This window comes from Rhincodon typus, chromosome 22 (genome assembly GCF_021869965.1).
Source record: "Rhincodon typus isolate 14 chromosome 22, sRhiTyp1.1, whole genome shotgun sequence".
Taxonomy (NCBI): domain Eukaryota; kingdom Metazoa; phylum Chordata; class Chondrichthyes; order Orectolobiformes; family Rhincodontidae; genus Rhincodon; species Rhincodon typus.
Genome location: NC_063353.1, coordinates 29425320 through 29445499, shown reverse-complemented (window position 1 = coordinate 29445499; position 20180 = coordinate 29425320). Strand labels below are relative to the sequence as shown.

The 20180-nt window shown below is 39.4% G+C and overlaps 1 protein-coding gene across 1 annotated transcript in view; it reads left to right on the top strand.

Moving 5' to 3' along the window:
* reln (reelin) overlaps window positions 1-20180 on the top strand; it is a 294405-nt gene that overhangs the window by 212767 nt on the left and 61458 nt on the right. The window contains exons 28-33 of the mRNA XM_048609963.1: window positions 2894-3071; window positions 6610-6694; window positions 9138-9320; window positions 10471-10642; window positions 12083-12185; window positions 14324-14550. Of these exons, the coding sequence (XP_048465920.1) occupies window positions 2894-3071; window positions 6610-6694; window positions 9138-9320; window positions 10471-10642; window positions 12083-12185; window positions 14324-14550 (948 nt within the window). The remainder of the gene's footprint in view (window positions 1-2893; window positions 3072-6609; window positions 6695-9137; window positions 9321-10470; window positions 10643-12082; window positions 12186-14323; window positions 14551-20180) is intronic.

Here is a 20180-nt window from a genome sequence, read left to right as displayed (position 1 = left end):
GAGAAACCAGGTGGCTGGTTCACTAATAAAAGTTCTCTCTGACCTATCAATCATAAATTGCAGCTTATTAGCAATGGCTGAAGGAAAGACGGATTGATTTCCTACAGGCTTAAAGTGGTCTTTACTGCAGAAAACAGAGAGAGCTCCTGGGCTGGTGGAAGCCTGAAGGCTTCTCACTACCTTGTTCATAGCCCAAATCCTTTTAGCTACCTGAGAACTAATCACATAATTGTTGGCAGGCAGAAGGCCTTTGTCATCACGAACTGGTCATGCAATCTTAGCATTTCTTAAACCTTTGACTTATTCCAAAATTTTACACATGGGTGCATCAGAAATTGCATTATCTTTTCCAGAAGTTTGAATGATTTTTTATTAAATGATTGCAACAAAAGATTCCATCTGAATAGCCTTACATTCCAAACTATAAACTTTTCAATGAAGGCCAATGGATTATGATCAATATAAACTATTTTAACTGGCGCTTTAGGAACCATCACTCTTGATAAACTGACAAAAATTATATATCTCAAATACCAGAAGTTTACTGTAGTATTGTGATCTCTGTGATATCAAAGTAGTCAGTTGAAGATATGAGTGAGAAGGCTGTTATATTTAATGCAAAGTTGCGTTATTATTTCTATGATTTATACTGTATATAAAGTATAATAGTGATGTGTATGCTCCTGCATTATGTTTCCATAACTTAGTGTGTGGTTTTACATTGATTATGTGGACCTCTTGATCAACTGGTACATTCCTAGGCTCTAGGTGCTGGATAATAAAATGTTGGCTGTATTTTCTTATTACCATGTTGGACAAAGACTTTAAAGTGTTGAAGAGCCTACAATAATCCCAGTGTTTTTTTTCTACAATGGAACACCTTCTCGATAGATGGATCTTGGAAAGGAATAAGGCACTGTCAACACTATTGATGCAATCTTCCAAATATGGAATTGGGTACAAATCTCTCTTTATAATACCCAGAGTGGGACAGAAGGGATGGCATCTACAAGCATTTTTAAAAAGCAGAAAATAGGGTCAAAAGTGGCAAAATGATAAAAAGAGAAAATTAGTGGCTCTTCATCTAAATGCATGTAATATTCAGATCATTACAAATATATTAACAGCATAAAAAGAAACAAACCTTACTGATCTTAAATTATTTTATTGATCATAAATAATTTGATTGCCATAAGACAGAAATGGTTATAAGAAGACTAAAGCTGGGAACAAAATATTCAGGAGCATGTGACTTATGGAAAGGACCAGGCAGGAAGGAAAGATTGGTGAGTTAGCTTTGTTAATATGAGATGGAAATAATGTAATAGCAAAAGATCTTGGATTGAAAGATGTATGGGAATAAATGTATAAGAATAAATCAGGAGATAGCAAAGGCATGTAAAAAGGCAGTATATTAATCATGGGTGACTTTAACTTTTATGTAGATTAGGAAAATCAAATTGGCAGATGTGTCCATGAGGACGAGCTCAGAGTGTATTTGCAACAGTTTCCTAGAACAAAATGATCCTAGATCAAACCAGAGATCAGGCTTTATGGATTTGGGAATGTGTAATGAGACAAATTTAATAAATAATCTGAGACTAAAAATATCTCCTATTAAACAGTGATCATAACATGGTTGAATTTAGCATTCAGTTTGAGAGTGAGGAACATGGGTTGGTGACGGGGAACCAAAAAATGGCATAGGAATTGAATCGATACTTTGCATCGGACTTGATGACAGAAGATACTAATAATGTTCCAAAAACACTAAATAATCAAGGGGGGAAAGAGGGGAGAAAATGCATATAATAATCACTAGAGAGAGGACCTAGGGAAATTAATGGGGCTAAAGGCTGATTAGCCCCTTGAACCAGATGGGTTGCATGCTAGGATATTAAAGGAAGTGGCAGCAGATATAGTGGCTGCACTGGCAACAGTCTTCCAAAAATCTTTTAGGTTCTGGATTGGAAAACTGCCAACGTAACATCTTTATTCAGAAAAGGAGGATCACAAAAACACTAGTAACCACAGATCGGTTAGCTTAACATCTGTTATTGGTAAAATGTTGGAGTCTTATATAAAGAATGTAATAGCAGAACATTTAGGAATACAAAATATAATCATGCAGAGTATGCATGGCTTCATGAAGGGGAAATCATGCTATCTAAATTTTATATAATTCTTTGAGGGCGCAACTACTATGATAGATGAAGGTGAACCAGTGGATGTAATATATTTGGATTTCCAAAAGGTGTCTAATGAGTTACCAATATAACTCTACTATATAAGTGTCCGTGGAATTGAGGGTAATGTTTTATTATGGATAGAGAATTGGTTAACTAATAGAAGATGGAGAGTTGAGATAATGGGAGCATTTGCAGGATAGCAGCCTATAAGTTGTAGAGTACCACAGGGATCAGAATGAGGAACATGAATGTACATTACCCAAAGTTACAGAAGACAAAAAAAAGGTGGGAAGCAATTGGTGATGATGACAGAAAGGAATTGTAGAGGAATATAGAAAAGTTACATGAATGGGCAAAATTTGTCAGATGGAATATAATGTGGGAAAATATAAGGTAATGCACTTTAGCAGGAAGAAAAGACTGCAGAAAGCTGCAGCATAGAGGCAGTTAGGAGTTCTTGTGCATAATTGTCCAGAATCTGTTATACAAGTTCAGCAGGTAATAGGGAAAGCAAACTAACTGTTGGCCTTTATTTCAAAGGGGATGGAGCATAAAAATAGGGGAATCTAGCTAAAACTGTACAAGGCATTATCATTGAATATTTAGCTGTTTTATATTTATCTCACTAGTTAAAGTGACATGCTGTGCCACAACCTTTTCACATTTTGCTGCATTTTCTGATGGGTGTTTCCTTTCACTTTCAGATGTGACAGTGGCTTTGGAGGACGTAACTGTGTGCCCTTTCTTCCATTGCCATCAATTCTCAAAGACGACTTTAATGAGAAACTACACCCTGATATTTGGCCTGAGGTTCTTGGAGCAGAGCGAGGGAACTTGGATGGGGAGATCATCAAATCTGGAACAGCATTGGTCTTTAAAGGGGTTAGGAATTTGTCATTGTTGCTTACACTGTAGTTGAATATGTTTAAGCTAAGGTACAAGCCCATTCCTCTTGTTAACAGTGGGATGTATTTGAAAATGCATGGAGATTACAGTCACATTTCACACTATGTAGGGATGGCAAGCCAGGTTCCCCGTTGTGAGCTCAGTTTTGTGACCTTGACCTTTGTACTTTTGGCAAAGAGAATAGTTTTGATATTTTAACCTGCAGTAAAAAGTTTGACCAAGAGCCCTACCTCATGACTTGCTGTGTAGTATCATTTATCTCACAACACTTTGTGCTGCAGTTATTGACCATTTAAACCCTTCTCATTATTGGATGCACTTGATTTTACACAGTACCAATATGCTAAGGAGAGCTAAGACTATGATATTTTCATCAATACCAACCTCACTCTCCCTAATAATGATGTTTTAACCTCTTGCCTCTATATGTTTATGTATCACCCTGTATCAACTCCTCATCTGGACTGCCAGCATTAATTCAATGAATCTTGATGGGTGTATTCGGTGATAGAGTTGTGACACAATAGAGACATTTCTGCTGTCTTACTCACTGCAGGTTGGATTTTGTCCATTCTATTGAGGTTAATTTGAAGGCTGGACCAGGAACAAAGCCAGAAATTGGGGTGTAGTACCGGACTCCTTCCCACCTCAAGGTGGTCTTCCCAGAAATGGGTGAAAAGTGCTGGTAGCTCATCTGCCCTGTAGTATGTGACTGCTTAGATCAATTAAATGCCTCATTTGGTCGCAGGGGTGGGAAGGTGAAGATAGTGAAGACTCTGCCAGGATCTTCTGGCACCATTTTGTGGACCCTGCATGCTCACTTACTCTAGTAGTGTCATCTGCCCTGGCAAGACTGACAGCAATCCTCACCTAGGGAATACAGACCAGGTATATGAGGCTAGTGGCTGGTGAGAGGGGATGGGGCAAGAATCTGCCACAAAAGGTAAGAAGCAAGTGGCTACAAAGGAGATAGAGGAAGAGAAACAGAGAAGGAGGGAGGCTGACATGGGGTCCCTGTCAACAAACAAATCCATGGTTAACTGGAATGAAAGAGAACTAAAAGCCACAGCTAATGAATGCTTTGCAAATTAAATTTTTTTAAATAAAATGCCAGTTATTGAAACAAAAACCTTTGCTAATTTATGTTTGGTGCCTTATGCCAATTCAAATATTGTAAAAGCTAGGAAATTTAATCTTTTCTTGTGTGTTTGCAGTGGCTATGAGTTTAATGGAATGTTGATAATCATTGAGGATATTGATGAATTCTTTTAATTCTGCTTCTGAGAGTCCAGATTCCTCATATGTCAACACAAATACGTGATTGCATCACACTTAATGAAGACTTGGTGAGGATGAATAAGTAGCCCTTGAATCTGAATGTACTGCCTGTGAGAGATAACACAGTATGGAGCTGGAGGAACACAGCAGGCGAGGCAGCATCAGAGGAGTAGGAAAGTTGACATTTCGGGTCGGGACCCTTCTTCCCAACCCGAAACGTCAACTTTCCTGCTCCTCTGATGCTGCCTGGCCTGCTGCATTCCTCCAGCTCCATACTGTGTTATCTCTGACTCCAGCATCTGTAGTGTATGCTGGCCTGCCTGTGAGAGTAGTTGAGGCAGGATACCTCACAACCTTTAAAAAGTACTTAGATGAGCATTTAAAATGTCATAACATTGAAGGCAATGGGCCAAGTGCTGGAAAGTGATGTAGATTTAGAGCAGATTTTGTTGGTGCAGATTTGATGTGCTGAAGGGCCACTGTATTGTATGATGCCATGATTCTAAGAAAAATCTCAAGAATAGCTTGGGGAAAAAACATATTTTGATCCCTACAGTTTAAATTTTCAGATGGCTCAATAAATTATTATCTTTACTTTAGATTTCACCTGAATCTAATCATTAAAAATCTTTTAAATGTATATTTACTTTTAAAATGTGTGAAATCTTCGATCTAGAAAAAGCTGACATCCAGATTTGTGAAATTTGCTTCTCGGTAGCAAGTGAATGTGTTTAGCATTAATTATCAAGTTAGCATGCTGTTAAAAATCCAGTTATATCTCATTCAACGAGGTGTACCATTTTGAAAGGTTTTGTGCAACAAGACTTAACAGCTAGGAGTTGATTATTCTCCAACAATTTATTGATTTCCCATTAATTGCAGTTGGGAGAAACCTTCACAATTCACCTTCTGGAAGCATTCACTGATAGCAAGTTCTGGATTTCCAGATTATTCCACACTGCGCAGACTCCAGAAATTGTCAGTTTCAATGGAGTAATGATTGTGAATGCTGACAATTTCGTTATTATTACCACCAAAAAAAAAGTGATCATTAATGTGTCTCAAAATAGTTGGCAGCTCTGGTGCAGGCATCAAAAGAAAGTTGCCCTCCTCACTCATGAATAAACAATAATTCCATGTCAACATATTGCATAATTTTAAATAAATGTATATCTTGTGTAGCTCTGTAGAGTTAATAAATTCTGAACCGGTTTGAACCCAATCAGATTTATTTCTGTTCATCAGCAGACCACCTTAAATCAGTGTTTACTAGACAGCTGTCTAAATCTGCACTATATTTCACCTTATGACAAAGAAGCTTTCGTTAATGCAACATTGCGCACCTAATAACTTCATCCAAAAAGACCCTAACATGTCTAAATTTAATTGTAATTTTCACAAATGATCCAAAGTCACTTAAAAAAGAAAACTAAAGTTTATACATATACTATACTCCAGAGCACATATGGTGCCGACCAGTCTGTGAAATGACAGCTTCCTCTTGAACATGAAATGTGAGCTGTTATTTTATCTGCCTTGTTTCTGCCTAATTTCCTCTTAACAAAAAAGTCTCTCAATAGATCATTTTTTCATTTGCAGCTTTTGCTCCTGACCAGTATAAAGAAGCTACTGTCCACATTAGTGTGATATAATTTTGGTAGATCCTAACAATGGTGTAATTTAAATACTAATCCATGTCATGCATCTGCCCCAAAAGGCATGAGATACAATCACTCTTTTGAAGACTGGACTGATAGAAAATAATTCAACTGCCTCAACACTCTCAACAATGGCGACTAATAGAATCGCTATAAAGATTACCTCATTTATCATAGTCATTTTGGCTTTAAGTAGAAGGCAATGACAATAAAATAAAGTAAATGAAGTATAATCCTTTGTGGGGTGCAGTAAACTTTCTGCCAAAAGTTAGATTTTAAATGGTAATAAAATTACTTTCACTTTGTTGAATTGACACAGCAGATGTACTGTGTTCATACTCTTAACACACTGCACTGTGTTATTGGACACTGTTTCCTTCAACATATAAATATAGATGAGTTAATTAAGATATCTGTTCATGTCAAATTATTTGTCAGTATTTTTGAAAGTAACAACAGATTCTCAAGCTCATTTCTAAATTGCACTTTGCAGGAATATTGTTAGCAATCTGCATGCTTTTTGTACAACGACAATCTCATTAGTTCAAGCCACTCATTTATCTCTTTATTTCCTGCAGGAGGGATTGAGGATGTTGGTTTCCAGGGACCTCGAGTGCATAAACACTTTGTACATTCAATTCTCATTCAAGTTCTTAGCTAAAGGTGTGTTTATCTTCTTTTTGTCAGTACGAAAATTGAAAAGAATCTCAAGTGGTCAAAGTGTCTGTCAGGTGGAACATTTAGACCTTGTGTTGCAAAGATAAAAACAATGTGGCAAATATTATAAAGTATCTATATATGTATAAAATAAACACATGAAATGGAGCAGGAAGTGCCATAAATGCTGTAGGTTAGTGTGCATCTGAGAGGAAAACACAGACTAATTTTTCAAGTTGGATCCTTCACCAATCCTGATTGTTGTTGTAACTCAAGGGAAAGTCAGAAAGTTCCACTGCAATTTTTCTCGCCCATTTCTACGCTGTCCGGAAATCATTGACTCTAGGGCTATTGTAGCACTGTCACTAGTTGCTTTTCCGTACCTCACTCAATGTAGATCTTCCATATGAAACACTTACAACATTATGTCAATTAATTGCAGAGGGCATTGCTGACAAGCCCAAAGGCTTCACTCATACTAGCAATGATGAATGTGATATTACTTGCCCCCCCCCTCTCCATGGACCATAATATCTATTCTGTGATGTAATGGCACAAGAGCTGATACTAATATTTTAGATCAGACAGGAAGGATGTAGGTTTGCACTCCTGATCTTTTACCTGATGCGTTCCTGTGCTGGGCTTTCAGGAAGACATTGAGCAAGGATTAGGTGTATCTTCATGGGGGTTGAGACAGAAGATAATGTTTGATGGCAGCTTATGCCAGGCTGCATTCTTGCATCTCCTCAAGATCAATAGCCTTTCCTATGACTGTTCACTAACGCATAGTAAGAGGTAACCTCAAAGAGACAAGGAGAGAAAATTAGATGTTCCAAGAAATTACTGAGCACATATTGTTAGAATAAAAGAAAATGCCCAAAAGCATCCTCTGCATTAATGGTAAGATATATTGGAGAGAATCCTGGAAAATTCTGTGAGAATTCTGGAGTAACTGTTACTAACAAGCTGGTATAAGCAAGTTAAACTGAAAGATGGGTCATGCCATGAATCAAGATAACTATTTAGCAATTGAGCTGAATAATTTATTTATGGCAACATTTGGACACCCATTTATATTCTTAATCCTTCAGAGAAAAGGAAACATTTTAATACATACTTGAAAACAAGTGACAAGATGGATTTTTTTCACCTCTCGTTAGATGGAATGCTTTTTCATGGATTGCACATAAGTTCTTCAAAGAGCTACAACCAATTAATGCAAAGTGTATATAGGATTGGGATAACGCTCTCTATCATGATGTGGCTGACCAATTTTAATTAAATGTATCAACTTGCCCTTTGAATAAATCTCATCAATGCTGGATTATTATTCTGAGTTTATATATAAATAAAGATCAAAAGAATTTCTGTGATTAGTGTCATCTCTAAATGTTGAATCCAAAAGCAAAGAAATTTGTCACTTCTGTTTCTGTTGCCTCGCAAAACATTAAATTCCATCTGCAATTTGAAATGCCAGAATACGTTTCCATCAATTTACTGTTTAATTTAACGGGATTTTATTCATTTTTATTCCTCTCATTTTATTGTATTTTGGTCCTGTCTTGATTGCTCCCTTTCGACTACTACCACCACCACCCCCATGATTCCCTTGTGTGACAGCAGTGGTCTTTAGCTCAGCCTTTTTCCTTGTCGTACAGTCTAGTTCAGGAAGGCACTTCTTTGGGAAATTCAAGAAACCTGGAACAGTGACTGTCCAGATGTTTTACAGGCAACATTTCTCATAGGTAGAATGGGCAGGGAAGAACAGTCACCTTGTTGTGTATACATTACACAGAAGTGTTATATATAACCCATTGGGTTACAACATATATTGTTTCCATTCTTTCATAGGATATAAGTGATACTGTTATTGCCCATCTCTAATTGCCCAGATGGTGGTGATCTGTCTCCTTGAATTGCTGTGGTCCTTGGGATGTAGGGTCATCCACAGTGCTGTTAGGATACATTCACTGGTTTCAGGCAGAAAACTTCTTTACATTTCACAGTAGCTATTTCAATATGGTATGCATTTCAAAATATCTACAGCTGGTTGCTGATGCAAAGTGTCGGTTTCAAAAATTTGTCTAAAGATATCTTAGTTTGAGGAATACACTTTCATCATGAGAATTGTTTCTAAAATTTGCCATGTTATTTCCATGATTTGGGGAGTGGAGTAATCAGATTGGTTATTATGTCATGAAAGCCTTCAACAGTCAATCTCCTGTAGTTGCTAATTGCGTATGTGGTGAACTTCTTCAGCTCTCAGTGAGACTTCTCAGTGGGGAGCTACTGACATTTTATGGCATTCAAACTAAACTTAAGAAGCTTTCTAAAATGAAATGTATTTAGTATCTATGATCAATTGTAGGTAATCTAATTACTATATATGCTTTTAACTGAATTGTTTTGATGGCAATTTTTTTGTCCCCAATTCTGTGTTTTGATTCAGGTGTCCCTGATCGGTCACATTCTGTACTGCTGCAGTATTCCATCAATGGTGGCATAACCTGGCATTTGATGGATGAATTCTACTTCCCTCAGACAACAGCGATCCTCTTTATTAACGTTCCTTTACCACACACAGCCCAGACCAATGCAACTCGATTCCGCCTCTGGCAGCCCCACAATGAAGGTAACAAGCTGGAATCATGTTTAGATGCCTCATTGTTGAATAGCTCTGGGGTCCCTCAGAGAGCTCAACTTCCATTTTTAGTGGCAATTAATTCAGTCAATTTGCTAAAAGCTTACAGAATCAATGTTGATTTCCAGAACACATGTTCTATTTGATGTTCTTATTACTTATAATTGATAACTTATAAGGTATTTGAGGTTGAATACATGGAAGGATTACAGACAATTTTTTTTCCTGTTAATGTTAGTGTTTATGCTTCCTGTCTTTAGTAAATGATCTGGTTTTGAACAGCACAGGCAGGTGCAGATTAAAGATCACTCGATTTTGCCCCAGCATTGTCTGCACCCTATTTCAAAGAGCCATTTTGTTACATTTCCATTTCTCAAATGTTGCAGTGACCAAACTGAACTTTGGAATATTTCTTTGAGGAGCACAAAGACACTGCACATCAGATGCAACTCCAGCTCCCCATTTCATTCATGCATAAAATGGTCAAGAACCCAAACAAATTGGCTTCATAAAACATAACCCTATTAAAATACCACATTCAGAGGCAGAAAATAGCTAATGTTAGTATGATTGGTACCATAACATCTTACCTAGTCAGTTCTGCATTTATTCCAGTGCTAGAAAGCAAATCACCCATCTTCTTAACTTAGTAAATAATATCACAATGATTTTATAAACATGATCTGATTTCCAGATTATTGTACTGTCACTGAAAATGTTAAACCTTAATGAATAATAGTATAGTTGGATTTGTAAAATAATTTTTATTTTGACTACTGATTAAAATTAAGGAAGGTAAGTTAAAGTAGATTTGTGTTCATTGACCTTTATATCTCATTCTTTGACTATGATAGCTTTTGTGTACAATGATAAGAATGTTGGATTGGCAGCAAATCTAGATCTTGCATCAGCATTTAAAAATCTTTAAGAAAGTACTGAATGAAATGGTTTGCTTTATTTTTATGGAAATCTGAATTGGTTAAAGATGGAATAGAAAGAGAAATAATTATGCTTCAATACATAGTTATAAAATTGCACAGAATTAAAATTGGATTTCTAATTAAGTTGCACAATAAGCAGTTTGTTTGACTGCCAAGAAATTGAAGTCAACTCCTTTATGATTTTCTGTTCAATGACAAAGGGAAAAAGGAAGAAATCTGGATCATCGATGACCTCATTATTGATGGGAATAATCAGAACAATCCCGGCATATTGTTGGATACATTTGATTACGGACCCAAAGAGGAGAACTGGTTCTTCTACCCTGGTGGAAACATTGGCCTCTATTGTCCCTATGTATCAAAAGGAGCCAGGTAAGAATAAGCACTTTGCCTATGGATGACGTTATCGCTTGTTGTCGGTGTAAAGTTCTCATAAGCTAAACCAAAGGCTAGGCAAAACACTATAATGTCCACGCCCACTCTCTCTCCTTTCTAAGTCTCCTCCTTCAAGATGCTTCTTAACTCTACCTCTGAACTCAAATTTCTGCTTATGTGGCTCAGCGTCAAATTTTGTCTGATTACATTCCTGTGAAAGGTCATTGGATGTTTCCTATGTTAAAGGCAGTATATAAATACAAGTTCTTCTTATTGATGGTTACGGTTGATTTCTTTAATGTGACTATTCTGAAACCGTTGTTCAACATAACATCCTTCACAATAAGTAATTATTTTGTAAAATATATTTAAATTACTAAATGACTTGGCATAATTCATTTAGTAATGGGAAAATCTATTGTGCTGAACACCAAAGAACTGTGACGTTGTAATAGAAAGCAAACTTGGTCTTGAAGTACATCAATGCCAAAACCTGTTCATACTTTTAAAATGTCAGCCACTTCAACTCCCCGTCCCACTCCTTGGACGATATGTCAACCATTTCAACTCCCCCTCCCACTCCTTGGACGACATGTCCATCTTGGGCCTCCTCCAGTGCCACAACGATGCCACCCGAAGATTGCAGGAACAGCACCTCATATTTCGCTTGGGCACCCTGCAGCCCAATGGTATCAATGTGGACTTCACAAGCTTCAAAATCTCTCCACCCCTAACATCATCCCAAAACCAGCCCAGCTTGTCCCCACCTCCTTGACCTGTCTGTCTTTTCTCCCACCTATCCGCTCCTCCCACCTCACTGACCAACCCCCACCCCCACCCCCACCTCCTACCTACCAGCCTCATCCCTGCCTCCTTGACCTGTCCTTCTTCCCTTGACTGACCAACACCCATCCTAACTCCCCACCTACACTTATCCCCGCCTCCTTGAGCTGTCCGTCTCCTCTCCACCAATTTGCTCCTTTATCCACCTTCCATCCGCCACCCCCCCTCTCTATTTATTTCAAAATCCCCTTCCCCTCCCCCATTTCTGAAGAAGGGTCTAGACCCGAAACGTCAGCTTTCCTGCTCCTCTGATGCTGCTTGGCCCGCTGTGTTCATCCAGCTCTACACCTTGTTATCTCATGGTTTTAAAATACCTGGATCAGGCTCTTTTCTATCATTTTCTATCAACTCATCACAACAGTATTCTCAGGTATTTTGCAGAGACCTTCTACTTAATGTGTAGTGGAGCCAGGAGGAGAAAGTGTGTTTCTCCTGGCTTCCCATTAAATTTACAGGCCACTGCTTTGAAGCAGTATTATTATAGCATTGCTGTCAATTGATTTGATTGCAGTGACCAGGCCCTCCCTTTGTATAGTTTTGATTTACTTGTCAGTGTGCAGCTTTGATATTTTGGTTTGTTTCTCCATTGTCAAGGGAGGAAGATTCCGCCATCGTCTTTGTGTCAAACGTAGTTGGGGAACATTCCATTACTACTCGCGATCTGGATGTCAATGAGAATACCATTGTTCAGTTTGAGGTAACAACAATTGGAGATACTTACTTCTGCCTCAGGCTGTTAAGTTCACCACCTTTTTTCCACATGTCACAACACTGAGGTTAGAATTACATAGGGAGCATATCAACTCTAAAAATATTTGAGGGCAGCAGGCAAATTCATCACCAAAAGTGGCCAAATTACCCAGGACAATTCAATAATGGAGATGACTAGTCAGAGAAAATTCACAAAAAACGGAAAGAACTGCAGATGATTCCCTACAGTGTGGAAGCAGGCTATTCAGATCATCAAGTCCACACCAATCCTTCAAAGAGTACCCCACGCATGGCTGACCCACCTAACACTACGGGACAATTTAACATGGCCAATCCACCTAACCTTCACATCTTTGGACTGTGGGAGGGAACAAGAGCACCCAGAGGAAATCCACGCAGACATGGGGAGAATCCACAAACAGCACACAGACAGTCGCCTGAAGCTGGAATCTGGTGCTGTGAGGTAGCAATGCCAACCACTGAGCCACCATGCTGCCCTGCTGGAAATCAGAAACAAAAACAGAAATTGCTAAAAAAACACTCAGTAGATCTGGCAGCATCTGCAGAGAGAAAATAGAATTAACATTTCAGATCCGGTGACCCTTCTTCTGAACAGGGAAAATTCGTGCCTGATAGGCTCATAGTGAACCTATTGGCCAGCAAAGTGGGAGGGAAGCAGTGTGTGATTGGAGGACCAGTGATAAGGTGAGTTGCAGCAGTAAGCAAATCTGCTGGGGCCAGATGCAGACAGGTTGAAGGCTGTGGGCCCGGAGATGGAGGGGCCAGAGGCAGAGGGACTGGAAGAAGATGGGCTGGAGCAAGCAGGACCACAGAAGAGGGGCCTGTTCTGTGTGAAAACTCACTTTGCCCCTAGCTTTTGCCATGTATGTGTCATCTATGATTCTATGACTTTATCACACCTGTAACGTACTACAAATTTCTTAGAATGCAATGATTGATTTGATAAAAAAATGAAATTGTTTAGCTATGACCACACAAGTCTGTGAAAAGTGTTTATGATGATAGCATTTTGTGCATAGGCATTTGTTAGTTATTTTTAAAAGAAACATTTACCGGTAACCTATGCCTGTTATTTCATGCTGATTTAAATATGGCGATGTTTGAAATTAATGTTTTCCTTGTGTTTTGGGGTTTTAAGTTTCATATAGTTGTCATATATTATTGAGGTTGTTGTTGAATTCTTCAAATTCTGCTTCCATGAAACCCAAATAGCCATTGCATTAGCACAAATATCAAAGCTGATGCTGCAATGACACTGCATCACCAAATAAAGAAGTTAGTAACAATGAAAGTATCCCCCAAGGAAACCTCAAGAGGAGTCCTCAGAAACTAATCTCTTGACCATTGGACTGTATCATGAGAACTGACGACTTAGAAATTCAGCTGTGCAAAACCTATTTTGTGAACATTAAACACATTATTTAGGTTCAGATCCTGGCGACTACCACGAGAGGTTTCTAGATTGTTCCCACCTGCAGAACCCACATAACGCAAAGTTCTGCAGTCTGAAAGAGGAACAAAATATAAACAGCCGCTAAAGTTGTCTGAAACAGAATGTCTTCTCAATATCCTAGGCTCACTGCTTTACTTTGCTAGGCCAAAAAGACATGCTGGAAGACAGTGGACACCTCCTTAGACCAATCTGTAACACAGCCCATAAATATTTAGAGTAAAATGGGTAAACCAAAAACAACAAAGGTATTAACCCATTTAAAATACCCCAGTTAATTTTTTTTTGAAAGACGTGGAGTACCAAACAAAACATCATTCAGCTAATATTGCCAATAATTTCTTGTAGCTAAAAATGATACACTTGTAATATAGAATCAATGATGAATACTGCACAATGCGTATACATATATTTTATCTTGGTAACAACACAGCTAGAAGATTTAATAAAAGAGCTCTTTTAAGAATATTTCAAAATTCCAATTCATATTTGTTGGACCGAAACCTTGTGGCAAGCCAATTGAAAACTATGTGAGAGTAATTGTTCAGACTTACCATACTTCAACAGAAATATGTAAAATCTTTATTATCAGTGAAAGAAATGTAAACTTAAATTATTTCCATTTGTGATGTCTATTTCCCTTATGATTTCAGATTAATGTTGGATGCAATACAGATAGTTCAGCCTTAGATCCTATTAGATTGGAGTTCTCACGGGATTTTGGAGCCACATGGCACTTGCTTCTGCCACTCTGCTATAGCAGCGGTCACATCAGTGCACTCTGTTCTACTGAACTCCATCCCAGCAGTACGTATTATGCTGGTACCACCCAGGGTTGGAAAAGAGAGGTAATCCACTTTGGAAGGCTCCATCTGTGTGGGTGAGTTCCTATTCCAGAACGTAAACACGACTTTCTTCTTTCTACACCAATAGAATCAGTCAATTTATGACTCAAAAATTCTTTCATAATTGGTTTCAAAGCTGCCTTAGTTTCTTACAATGTCCCTAGTTTTACTAGAATGATACAGAGCTGATACATAAGGCTATCATAGACCTGTGACCAGCGGTGTTTCACAGGGAGCACTTCTGGGTCCACTCCTGTTTGTCATTTATATAAATGATTTAGATGAGAGTATAGAAGGCTTGGTTAGTAAGTTTGCAGATGACATCAAAATTGGTGGTATGGTGAACAGTGAAGAAAGTTATCTGAGATTACTAAGAGATCTTGATCAATTGGGTCAATGGGCTGAGGAGTGGCGGATGCAGGTTAATTTAGATAAATGCGAGGTCTTGCATTTTGGTAAAACAAACAAGGGCATGACTTATACAAGTAAAAGGAGTCCCTTGGATAATGTTGTAGAACAGAGAGACCTAGGGGTTCAGGTGCACAATTCTTTGGAGCTTGCATCACATATAGACTGGGTGGTGGTGAAGAAGGCATTTAGCACACTTGCCTTCATTGCTCAGACCTTTGAGTATAGGAGTTGGGACGTTATGTTGAGGTTGTACAAGATGCTGGTGAGGCTTCTTCTGGAGTACTGTGTCCAGTTCTGTCGCCCAATTATAGGAGGGATATTATTAAGGTGGAGAGGATTCAGAATAAATTTACCAGGATGTTGCCGAGAATGGAGCGTTTGAGTTACAAGAAGAGGCTGAATAGGCTGGGACCTTTCTCAATGGAGCATAGGAGATTGAGGGGTGACCTTTTAGAGCTTTATGAGAGATATAGATAAGGTGTCTTTTCCCTAGGGTGGGGATTTCAAGACTAGGAGATATATTTTTATGGTGACAGGAGAAAGACTTTAAAAAGGCCTGAGGGGAATTTTTTTTACACAGAGAGTGATTTGTTTGTGGAATTAACATCTAGAGGAAATGGTGGATGCAGATACAGTTACAAGATTTAAAAGACTTTTAGATAAGTACATGAATAATAAATGTTTGGAGGGATATGGGCCAAGTGCAGGCAGGTGGGACTAGTTTAGTTTGGGATTATGGTCAGCATGGACTGGTTGGACCAAAGGGTCTGTTTCCATGCTGTATTTCTCTATGACTCTACAAAGATTGAAATGCTTTATGAGGAAAGATATAGGGAAGATGTTTCCATTTTTAGGCAAGACCTGAACTAGAGCTTATAAATATAAGATGATCATTGATAAATTCATCTGAGAATTCAGGAGAAATCGAAAGACTACCACAAAAATAGTTGAGTCAAAGAGAATAAACACATTTGAGGGAAAACAAATATAAGCACATGAAGAAGAAAGGAATAGAAGAATATGTTGCTAAGGTAGGTTAAGAATGGTGGGAGGAGGCTTAGTAGAGCAAAAGCAATAGTCGGGCTCTGTTGGGCCAAATGGTCCATGTCTGTGCTGTAAACACCAAATGAATTCTCCATAAAAGTACTATAGATGAGAACAAAGAACAATATAGCATAGGAACAGGCTCTTCGTCTCTCCAAATCTGTGCCGACACATTTTACCCTTCCATATTAAACTGTCTTCGCTTACAGGATCCATATCTCTCTGTTCCCTTCCTGTTTGTGTATTCGACCAGGTGCTTCTTGAGTACTGCTATTGTGTCTGCTTCCACCACCTCCTCTGGATGTGCGTTCCAGGCACTCAACACCCTTTGTGTGAAAAACTTGCCTTGCACATCTCTTTTAAACACCACCCCCCACATCTTGAACCTGTATCCCCTAGTAATTGACCCCTCCACCCTGTCAAAAAGCCTCGTACTTTCCATTCCATCCATGTCATTCACAATCTTATAAATTTCTATCAGGTCGCCCTTCCACCTCCTGCATTCCAGTGAAAACAAACCCAGTCTATCCAACTTATCTTTATAGCTAAAATCCCCCAAACCAGGCAACATTCTGGTAAGCCTTTTCTGTACCCTCTCCAAAGCATCCACATCCACTGGTAGTGTGGTGACCAGAACTGAAATCAAGATTCCACGTGTGATCTAACTAAAGTTCTATAAAGCTGCAACATAACTTGTCTATCATTATACAATGCCCCTTCCAATGAAGGTAGGCATGCCATAGGCTGTTTTACTACCTTATCTACCTGCGCTGTCACCTTCAGTGATCTGTGACCTGCCCACCCAGATCCCTTTGCATGTCAATACTCTTAAAGGTTCTGCCATTCACTGTATAATTTCCTCCTGTACTTGACCTTTCAAAACGCATCACCTCTCATTTGTCTGGATTAAACTCCATCTCCCATTTTTCTGCCCATGCCTCCAACTGATCTATTACCTGCTGTAAGCTCTGACCATCCCCCTCACTATCTGCAACTCCACCAATCTCTTTATCATCCCCCAACTTACCAATTAGACGTTTTCCTCCAAATCATTTATGTAAAGCACGAATAACAGAGGTCCAAGCACTGATCCCTGTGGAACACGACTAGTCGTAACCCTCCATTCCAAAATGCATCCTTTCACCGCTACCCTCTGTCTCCTATAACTAAGTCAGTTCTGTATCCATCTTGCCAGCTCACCCCTGATACCATGCAACTCCACCTTTTATACCAGTCTGCCATGAGGGATCTTGTCAAAGGCTTTACTGAAGTCCATGTCGACAATATCACTGTTTCTTCCTCATCAATCATCACGTCCTCAAAAACTCAATCAAGTTAGTGAGGCACAACCTCCCCCACACAAAACCATTCTGTCTATCGCTAATTAGTCCATTTGCTTCTAAATGCGTATAGATCTTGTCCCTGAGAAACTTTTCCAATAATTTCCCTACCACTGATGTGAAGCTCACAGGCCTGTAATTTCCTGGATTATCCCTACTACCCTTCTTAAACAATGGGAAAACATTAGCTGTTCTCCAGTCCTCTGGGGCCTCACCTGTGGTCAAACAGAATACAAAGATGTCCGTCAGTGCTCCAGCAATTTGTTATCTTGCTTCCCTCAATATTCTGGGATAGATCCCATCAGGACGCAAGGACTTATCTACCTTAATACTTCTCAAGACTCACAACGCCCCCTCCTTTTTAATAGCAACTTGACTTAGAAATTCGACACTCCCTTTCCTGAGATCATCTTCCACCAGTCCCTTCTCTCTGGTGAATACCGACACAAAGTATTCATTTAGGACCTCACGTACCTCTTCTCACCTCACACACAGATTCCCTCCTATGTCTTTGAGTGGGCCAACCCTTTCTCTAGATACCTTCATGCTTTTTATATATGTATAAAAGTCTTGGGATTCTCCTTAATCCTGTTTGCTAACAACTTCTCATGAACCCTTTTAGCCCTTCTAATTCCTCATTTAAGCTCTTTCCTACTTTCCTTATATACTTTAAGGGTTTCATCAGTTCCCATCCTCCTAGACTTTATGTTTGCTTCCTTTTTCTTTTGACCAAGGTCATAATATCCCTGGTCATCCAAGGTTCATGTAACCTGCCATACCTATTCTTCATTGTCGCAGGAACATACCACTCCTGAACTCTTATCGACTGCTGCTTGAAATACTCCTACATGTCTGATGTGGATTTACTCTGAAACAGCCACCTCCAATCAAAATTCTCCAGTTCCTGTATAATATTGTAGTTTACCTTGCCCCAATTTAACACCTTCACCCAAGGACTGCTGTTATCCCTATCCATGAGTATCTGAAAACTTCCAGTACTATGGTCACTACTCCCAAAATGCTCCCCCACTGAAACCTCACTCACCTGTCCAGGCTAATTTCCCAAAACCAGGTCCAGTATAATCCCTTCCCTGGTTGGACTGTTTACATACTGTGTCAAGAAACCCTCCTGAATGGTCCTTACAAATTCTGCCTCATTCCAAGCCCTAACACAAAGTGAGTCCCAGTCAATATAGGGGATGTTAAAAATCACCCACCATAGCAACCCTGCTGTTTTTACATCTTTCCAAAATCTGTCTATATATTTTCTCCTCTATCTCCCACTGGTTATTGGGAGCCCTGTAGAATACCCCCAGCATTGTGATTTCACCTTTCCTATTCCTTAGTTCTACCCATATTGACTTGCTGCATGAGTCCTCTGATGTATCCTCGCTCAGTACAGCTGTGAGATAATCCTTTACGAGTAATGCAATTTCCCCCACCCCTTTTCCATCCCCTTCTATCACTCCTGAAACATCTAACTCCTGGAACATTCAGCTGCCTGTCCTGTCCCTCTTTCAGCCAAGTCTCTGTAATCTCAATAATGTCATAGTTCCAAGTATTAACCAAAGCTCTCAGTTCATGTACATTGCCTAACATACTTCTCACATTGAAACATGTGCATTTCAAACCGCCTCCCCTGCTCTTTTCAGTAGCGTTTTCCTGCCTGTTCTTGTTCTTAGTCATGTTTGCTTTGTTTTCTATATCTTTCTCAATTTCTGCGTCTACGCCCAACACCACTGGTTCCCATCAGTAGTTTAAATCACTAGTCTAAACCACTCTACCAGTACCCACCCCCCTGGACATCAGTCCCAGCCTGGTGTAATCCATCCAGTTTGTACAGGTCCCACCTCCCTCAGAACCAGTCGCAATGCTCCATGAATTTGAAACCCTTCCCCTCACACCATCTTTTCAGCCACATGTTCCTCCGATATATCCTGCTGTTTCTATTCGGACTAGCTCTTGGCACCGACAACATCCCAAGATAACTACCTTTGAGGTCCTACGTTTCAACTTTCTTCCTAGCTCTCGATATTCTTCTTTTAGGACCTTATCCTTTTTATAACCCATGTCGTTAGTACCAACTTGTACCACGACAACTGGCTGTTTACCCGCCCCTTCCAGAGTGTCCTGCAACTACTCTGAGGCATTCAGGACCCTAGCACCAGGGAGAAAACACACCATTCTGGACTCTTGTTTGTGACTATTGAATCACCTATAACTTTAGCATTTCTATGCCTGTTTCTCCCTCCCTCTGCAGCAGAGCCAACTATAGTGCCATGAATTTGGCTGCTGCTGTTATCCCCTAAGAGTGCCAATCCCCTCAACAGTATCCAAAACAGTAGATGGCATATAAGAAAACCCCATTTTTCCAGGTGGAAAAGACTTTTTTTTGCACGAACTTACTTAGCATCTAAGTCAACCTCTTTTTCAATTAATCTTACTGTACCTTCCCCTGTTCTGAAAATTTAGGAAGGTTCCCTAAACCCCGCATCTCCACTCATCCCCCCACCCTGATCCTGACTTCACTTACATTGTGCCACCAAGAATGAAAAAAGTGAATTAATTGAAACTAAGAAACAATACTACAGCAACCCCTGTTCCAAACTGATCAGAATTCTGATCCTGGGATAGCAGGAACTGCAGATGCTGGAGAATCTGCGATAACAAGGTGTAGAGCTGAATGAACACAGCAGGCCAAGCAGCATCAGAGGAGCAGGAAGGCTGACGTTTCAGGCCTAGACCCTTCTTCATTTTTCTGAAGAAGGGTCTAGGCCCGAAACGTCAACCTTCCTGCTCCTCTGATGCTGCTTGGCCTGCTGCGTTCATCCAGCTCTACACCTTGTTATCTCAGATTCTCCAACATCTGC